The sequence below is a fragment of the Lepisosteus platostomus genome, chromosome 13 (assembly GCF_059453375.1).
Source record: "Lepisosteus platostomus isolate fLepPlt1 chromosome 13, fLepPlt1.hap1, whole genome shotgun sequence".
Taxonomy (NCBI): Eukaryota; Metazoa; Chordata; class Actinopteri; order Semionotiformes; family Lepisosteidae; genus Lepisosteus; species Lepisosteus platostomus.
The window spans coordinates 43,253,820-43,262,332 of NC_142623.1; the positions used below are offsets into that span (position 1 = coordinate 43,253,820).

Genomic DNA, 8,513 nt, shown 5'->3' on the forward strand with positions numbered 1-8,513 from the left:
TATTTTTCCTAGCCACAGTTCTCTTTGCTTATTGGATGTGAAGTTTATCTCTTTGGGGCTTGTAAAAATGAAATAATTGACATTGCATTGGACACTGAATTAAATTGTCTGGGAGGCCTGGGCTGGGAAATCTAGCTTTTGCTGGGCTTGGTGAAGCTTTCTATATTTTCGTCTGATTAACACCCACACGCAGGGTCCTCAGACAGTCGATCAGCTGCACCGTCAGTTCTGATGGATGTTCGTTTGACTCCAGAAGAGGCTGTTTGTTTCCACCTGCGGCTCTTCTGTATGGAGCTACTTAATATAATTCTGCTGTTGCAACCATCTTGGTTGTTTTATTGCAAGGGAGTTTAAATAAAAGTTGAAACCCTTTCAAAAGACATTAACATTTCACTTTATCCCTTTATGTGCTGGAACATTTTCAAATGTTTTAAGGCTACAGCTTTATTTCAGTGTGTATTTATCTTGGCATAGCTAACATACAGTAATATATATATATATATCACCCGGGGGATAGATGAAAAGAACAAAGATTATTGTAGAGCCATTTACCTACAACACGGCTGAAAATGAGTGTACTGTATATAGGAGTTCTTCAGGTGGGGAGCTGCGTCAGCATGCGTAGGCTGCAAAGGAACAGGTAATAGGTTCCTGGACTGGCCTGTGTTTTTACCTTTTTTCTAGTGGGGAAACTACACCAAAAGTGAAACTTTTAGGGAAATTAAAATAGGATATACTGCTTATTATGTGACATGAAATTATTTTGGCCTTTTAAAAAAAATGCTGTAAAAGTGTCGTCAATCCGCCTTCGTGTTTGTGAGACCTCTGTGAGGGCACAGGCAGCAAAGCTCCGGTCACACAAATTCCCAGGGGAGTTTGAGACTATTTACCATGATCAATTAAATCAGGTGTGCTTTGCTAGCAAATCAATTAATCAATGAGAAGTAATCGAATGTACTATTAATTCAATGAAAATCACAAATCATGTTTTTTATTTAGAAAATTGACCATTCAAATACACAAACCTCCACTTACAAGTTGTAGCAGTATAAATAATTATTTAGACCCATTCTAAGAAACACAAGGGAGATGTATTTTAATAGAAATATTAAGTTAAAATACATTAATCCACTCAGCCTATAAAAATACAGATTCACCCAGGTTTTTATTAGAAGGCACTAGTGTGTTACTGTTAATATTTTCCTTTTTTGTTTTGCAGTAACATTCTGTAGCTGATCTGTCTGATTCAGTCTTTTTAGAATCTGTCTGGCAGCCACACATACAAGATTAAAATAAAATCCTTTACAGTTTCATTACAGTATCTCTTACAATTTTTCACAATCAGATATTATGGCTTTATTATTTTATTAAATATATGCTCACAATTCCAAATTAAGCACTGAAACCATGAAAATATTAAAGTTCCCATTGAATGCACAGCTTGGTATGTATATGTACAGTATACAGTTTTTTTTTAATTGCAATTCCGTACAAATTTTGAAAAATAGACTTTTTTTACATATATTACAAAGCAACCCATGAATAATTCTCTCATTTTAACTTTTAAAGTTAATGTCTGGTATTAACTGTACATCATGCAGGTATAAACTGGTATGTGTGAGGAATTTGGTGATTGTGTAGGATCATTGAAATATCAGGAAAAAAAACATGAAAGTCAGAAGGATAAGGTGTCTGCCGTGACCTGCTTAATACAGAGCAGGGCTGACAATGTTCCCCAAAATTATCCAACTGCATTGAAGACAACTAGAAAAATTATGCCTTGCTTCTAATAAAGGACACCAAAAGCATTCTTCAGAAAAGCAAATTCTGTGTCACAAATTTCCTCCCAAGAGGAAACATGGACCAACATGCCTATGGAGCTGTCACAAAAACTTTATTTAGTTCCAAAAGTTCCCTTGAAAATGTAGGAATAGATAGAAATCCTTTGGCATAAGTAGATATTCCTTTATGCTGTAGATGTTCCTTATTTGTATGATGATACATCCTGTACTGCTTGCCATACAACAGTTCATCTGCCAATCATCATTATTTGCCTACTCGCTAAAATTTATTATTTTTAAATGACTATAATTGATTTTTTTTGGCCATTCCATTCTGAAGAAAACAGAGATCCCATTTGCGCTTGTGGCAGTTTTGGGATCTCCAGAGTATTTTGATCATAAAGTGCTCTCTCTCTCTCCTTCCCGTTCTTTAAAACTGTGACCCTTGCTTCATCTGAGGTCGTCACTATATTTTTGTCTCCTTCATGTCCGGTTTGAAGGAGTCTCTGATCCTCACCAGGTCTGCCGCAAGCAAGTGTCCTGAAACTTTGTTGTACCATTCAGGTGTCCGGCCCCTGCAAACAAGAAAATACTGCTGTGAAATACGAACCTTGGTGTGTTTATTCCACTCCCCCTTTAGAACCGGAAATAGCTTTTCACTTTTTGCTGGACAAACTGAAGCCTCTTCCACGGGACAAATGAAGATACTTCCCTCCTGGCTGGACTGTGGCCCCTGAGGGCCAGGACTGGAGACGCCTTTGACAAAAGAAGGGGTTCTTGATGGTGTGTCTGGGTCTCTCTCAGTCCACCTGAGTCCTCAATTACATAATCAAACTCCTGTCAAAACTTTCAAATGACTTATTGGGGCTCTCTGAACTAGTTCCCTGCCCCCAGAAATGGCAAAAATGTTTTTGAGGGATTTGTGATGTCGATTAAAAGCTCCTAGTCTAATAAATCGAAACATTTGTCCAGGTTCAAGACTAAAATAAGTCATGGAGAGGCACAGAGTTAGGAGCTGGAGAGAGAAAATCCACTTTGGAAGTGTATTAGAAGCACTGTAAGTTGATAAAACACACACACTTTGAAGCACTGTGTGTGACTTTTCACATTTCAGACAACTATTCTACTGAATTACCTACAAAAGGAGAACAAACACAACTGGAAAACAATACCTTTACAGCACTGGCATTTCAAGTAAACTGAATCACAATGAACCTAATAGTTCTAAATCTTTCTTTCTCCGTAGAGTCTTATGTTTGCATTAAAAAAAAAACAAGAGGTGCTTAATGTGTTGAGTCTCTAAGGAACGAAATGAGTTTGCCTGTTAACAACTAGTGTGAAGGAATTTAACAGCGTGATATTTTCAAATGTACTGTGCAAGGCTTCTTCAATATTTTGCACCGAACCAAGCAAAACATTGAAGATGTGGAACATGATTATTTAAATAACAACAGGGTTTAAGCAAATCTCTTGTTTGCCAAATTATATATTATAAATATCCCTCTCCTCTTTCTACACAAAACATTCCCAAAACCCTATTTAAGGAGTTCCTGGGCAGACCCTTGGGGTGGAGTGTGAGGTGAGGAATGGCTGTTTTTATATTTTTAAATAAAAAGCTCTCTTTTTCACCAGTATCTTTTGGTGCACTGCAAAACCTGCTCTGGGCTCCCGTTCTCAGATCGTCTCTCATTCCGGTCAAGCGATCTGAACCAAGAACAGGGCCTTAGGCAGCAAGGTCACTCTGCAGTGAGTTTCTGCTGGACACCTAAAAGACTCCTTTCCTAGTGCCTTTACCTGGAGTCTGTTCGGCAGACGTGCGTCAGTCGGCTCTTCCGGAGGCCGATGGCGTCGATCAGGTAGAGGCACATCAGCACCTCGGCCCTCACCCCCTCGCAGGTGACATCGGGGTGCTCAGTGGAGACGGCTGCCAGCACAAACGTGCCCGTCTGAGGATCGCACTGCCAGGTCCTGCAAGACAGATGCAGTTACCTGGGATTTGCTTTCCCCCAGCAAGCCTCCTGCTGCTGTCCTGTTCAGAGCCGTGTGCAGTTTTACAGCAACTCAAGAGCAGCCTTTTGTCTTGCAAATACAAGGCACAGCGGCTTACAGAAAAATGCCTGAAATCACTTTTAGTCTTACACCCAAATGAATCTAAAAAGATGGCATTTTCTGTAACTGCATCTGAGATAGAAAGCTTTTAATGTCACCTTTAGGCTGTCTTAAAGACAATGAAAGAGTAGACATCTGGAGTTTTACATTTTGCCAAGACGCTTTCTACAAGCGCTGGAGGGCTTACCTCAGGAGCACATACTCCCGGGGAGGCTGTGGACCCATGCTTTGAGCAATGTAATGACATATTTCTGCATCGTTGCCCAAGGTTTCAATGATCTTCGTGTGCTGGAAATCCTTTTCCCAGAGCTTCTGCTCTCTCAGTATCCGGTGGAAGACCTCCTCCTGTGTGGCCTCCACTTCCACGGTCCCTCTCCAGAGCCGCAAGGGGTTTCCGTCATTCACCTGGCGAAGAGAAACGCAAGCTCACGCCCGAGTACTCCAACTTTCACTCAGGCCTCCATGCCTGGGAGATAACGGAATTAGAGACACAGGGGCCGATATCTCTTTCTTAACACCAACGGATGAATTTTGAACTGGGTTTCTTCGGATCCAAGGTAGAAAAATGGTTAAGATACATAATATTACACCTGACCGTGTATGCAAATATTTGGAGTATGAATACCTGAATATACAGTACAGTCGGCTCGAACGTAGCTAATGATGTATTACCCCTGCTGCATGGGGTCGCAGGTCGAGCTGACACAGCCTGCAGCTGCTCATTACTTACAATCCCAGCTAATCTATTCATTAAGCCAATTATTATTTCGATTCCCCCATTAGGATTATAATCCTTTTCTGCTTCAGCTTATGAAAATCAATTATCCTTTAAAGCACTTTTATGTATAGCAATGTTTACTAATTTTGTAAATATACAATATCTATAGTTTCTGTTATGAAGCAGAATCAATACGTAATTTGTTGAACTGGAAAGGGTCTTTACGATCACCCCCTTGGCCTGACTGTCATCACATAATCAAAAGATGATCCCTAGGAGATGAGATAAATACAAACTCCTTCATTAATTACGCTTTCCTTGCTACACTCCTCATCGATTTTACATTCCCCTTTGCTTTCACATCTCTAACCCCTCAATATCACTCTTCAGGTTCACTAACAGCCTCTTTCTTTGCTTAAAACAAAGGGCTCTTTTACAGCTACTGGATCATGTGTCATGTGGCTTTTAAGTCCCAGCAAATAATAACAGTCCTCATGGAGCCCATGCAGTAAAATATCACAGCAAGTGGAATGCATGCAAGTGGCAACCTGTTGGGAATTCTTGGCTAATTTGAGTCGTACCTTTCTAAAAGCCAGGTCAACGCTGTCAGAACTAGAGCACGCCACCCATCCTTTGAACCTCTCTCTGGCTTCCTTCAGCATCACCTGCACAGAAATGTCCAGGTGTGCCTGCTTATCCAGGTCCTTATCGCTGCTGTTCTGCGCTGGGCTTTGTCCCCCTTCGCTCTGTGTGATGTCATCCTTTGAGCTGCTTTGATGCTGTACAAGCCAGTACTTTGGCACCTGAAATTAAAAATGACAAAAAGAAACCGCATGAAACTCGGTACAAACTATTACATGCTGTGTATATATACATACACATTCGGCTTCTTCTCTGGTTTGTGTTTGGTGTTGTGGAAATGATCTCTGTACCAAGGCTCTGTCTTTAAAGAGTTACGAAAGTACTACTTTCTCCTTCAAAATAATACGATAAACTATACTAGAATCTTTTTTTATGTATAAAATATTTTCGATCACTTTGCCAGAGGGTCGTATCAGTACAGAAAGAAAAAAGAAACATCACCAGTATTTTTGAAAGAAATATCATAAGCAGCCCATGTACTTTTGCAGAGAGCAACTGGAAATACACCTGCTCACCTACTGGAATAGAACTCTCACATTAAAAACTAAAACAGTGATTGTCAAAGCTTCTTCTCTAGAGGAATGTTTGCTGTTTTCTTGCAAGTTGAAAGAGGGAATTTAACAAGACGTGACAAGGGCGCAGATTACTGATTCCTCTCTACCCCATTAAACTCAGTTTTGAAAAATTTAGATTTTGTTCGGAGAAAGAGCTACACTACAAATACAATAAAAAGCTTTGAAGGCTCTCCTGCTAGATCTCTTAGTAACATGCCAATCACAGACATTTTGGCCTAATAATATAGCAAAGAGCCCTGTCACACACTTAGCACAAAGCAGAGCAGAAACAAACATGTCTCAGCTTGGCCTTGAGCTTCGATCGAGATGTTTCTCATATCTGCCGACATGGGTGTGCACTGTGAGACATGGCCGTCTCCTCTGTTTGAAAGGGAGCTCTTTCAGTGTACAGGAGCAGCGCACGGTGTGCAGGGAAAGGACGAAACCCAGCGCACCTGGAAGAGGCGAGAGGACTCGGCCACCATATGAGCAAGCCCCTGGGTGGCAGCCAGATTCTCACTCAGGTCCTTCTGGTCCGGCCTGCCCAGACTGTACTTCCTGTGGCTTGACCTGTGTTCCAACAGCAAGACAATCAGTCAAGCCCCATCCAGGGGAAAGAACAGGCTGTACTTTTCCGCTCCCCCACACAAGCCATATAAAACAGGTCTCTCTGCATTCCCCTGAGGAATAAATAGGTCAATCGCCTTCCTCTCACATTCTTAACAAAAAAAAACAACTAATTCAGATGATTAATTCTTTAACAAACTCTAAACCAAACAGAAAAAAAGTTGTGATGTGAAACAGAAAACTAAAATATATGACCTCCCTGCTCCTCAGCAATGTTAGGGCTTTTCATAGACTCTGGCCCAGGGAAGGAGGAGGTTATTAATCTGGCACGGATATAGATGTTCTTTACGAGGGTATATTCAGTCCGTGGGGTTTCTCTAGTTTGGCATTCTGCTTAAAAAAACTACAGACCGCCAGTCTGTTTTCACAAAGGAGAAATGAGTGGGAATTCACTTCACAGTTTCGAATTGGCTTTTAGTTCCGAAACCATCTCGCCTTTGTTTTTCTTTGGCTTGAGATGTCCGATTTCTGCTTTAATGTGTGGGGAATCGAATGCACAGGTCACAGAAAACACGTCTACCGGTCAAATTCAACTTCCAGACACAGAAAACATGTCTACTGGTCAAATTCACAGACATCTCATTTTGAAGGAGGCATTAACGCTCTTGAAATCTAAAAGGCCTAAAAGATCCCATTCTTTTTTTAAAAACAGCCATCCGAAATAAATTATAGCTCAAGTTTATTTGTGTGAAGTGAAAGTCGGATGTAAGGCTATGGAGAGTTACAGAAGTGTGGCTTCGCATAAAGCCTCCTGAAATAAAAGTAATCACAGCAATGGGAAATAAGGATTAGAGTTCCTTTATTGTTAGGGATTTATTAGACTGATACGTTTATCCAAAAGAAACTTATATTTGTACTCATTCATACAGCTTGGCATTGTGCTGAAGCCATCTGAGCGAATTACCTTGCTCACAGCCTTCCTGTTTCAAGAGACCTAACCTATATTCCCCATCACTTCCTAACTATATGTTTCATCTGTGTTTCTTCAATATGGCAAGATGTGTGGGTAACACTTGCAAATGCAACACACTACCAATCTACTGTGCATGGTTATTTACATACAACTATTAAATCTCTGTAAAATACTCATCATTTACTTATACAAAATACCGTGTAAAGTATTACTACAAGATAAGGTTTACAATGTTGCCAGCTTCCCTGTTTCACAGGTTGAATGCAATCACTTCTTCCTGTCCTCTCTTTTTCTGACTGCAACTGATTTCCATGTGGTGGCAGAAAAGTGCTAAATTACAAAGATCTGTCGAAACAGAACAGCGACTGAAATACTGGAGTGTTTGTTGCTTGTATCCCTTGCAGCTCTGTTCTGTTTTTCACACATCAAAGCTTATGCAGTGCAATTTACTTGAGTGTTAATTAATGTGCAGTCAACACTGATCTACTGTCTGCAGAATTATCCAGCCTTTTCTCTAGATGTTTCCCTTTCAGCCTTACATACTGGATTAGCTACTGGTTTGCTGTTAAAATCGATCTCTTTTGAAATCCAGGTGGCTTCCAGTGTCATTACAGAAAGGTCCAGGGAAGGTTGCGGGGCTGTCATGACTGTTCTTAGGTTTGTGAGAATGGAGTGAGTTTGCAGGTGGCATGGCTGGTAGAGCTGGGGCCTCGGCGCTGGTTCTGGAGTGGGGAGCTTCCTCCCAGTTTCCCCAGATGTGCTGACTGGGCTAACTAGTGTCTCTAAATCCAGCTGTCCGATAATGGATGAGTGAGCTCACTGTTCCATAGTCTCACAGCTCCTTTTAAAAAGTGCCTCCGATTTTAAATCCTGAATGGATTTTATCAGAATTTGCAATAACACCCAGGAATACATATAGACATATAGGATGGAAAACAGGTGGGATTTCCATACACAGGCAGTACAAATCTAGAGTGGTCTAGCTATCTGGAAATGAGTTTGAAGTTGCTACCCTGGGATTGATCTGGAAGTGACAGGGTGAAATTCTCTCATCACGGAGCTTCTTCTTCTATTAAAAAACCATCTTCTTCTCATATGTAACTACTTCTCATGTATTGCTATTAATATTCGTATCTGTTAACAAGGAGCTTTCAAAATAAAGAGTTTGC

General features: G+C 40.7%; 1 protein-coding gene across 6 annotated transcripts in view; it reads right to left on the minus strand.

The window, feature by feature from the left end:
- Positions 1-964: 964 nt before the first annotated feature.
- The window catches only part of LOC148650716 (rho GTPase-activating protein 7), a 96,960-nt gene continuing 89,411 nt past the window's right edge, over positions 965-8,513 (minus strand). For all 6 annotated transcript variants that reach the window (XM_088604812.1, XM_088604806.1, XM_088604810.1 and 3 more), the window contains exons 10-14: positions 6,260-6,374; positions 5,190-5,411; positions 4,078-4,295; positions 3,576-3,749; positions 965-2,356 (exon numbers count right to left, since the gene is read on the minus strand). In XM_088604812.1, coding sequence (XP_088460938.1) covers positions 2,248-2,356; positions 3,576-3,749; positions 4,078-4,295; positions 5,190-5,411; positions 6,260-6,374 — 838 coding nt within the window. In that variant the 3' untranslated portion in view covers positions 965-2,247. The remainder of the gene's footprint in view (positions 2,357-3,575; positions 3,750-4,077; positions 4,296-5,189; positions 5,412-6,259; positions 6,375-8,513) is intronic.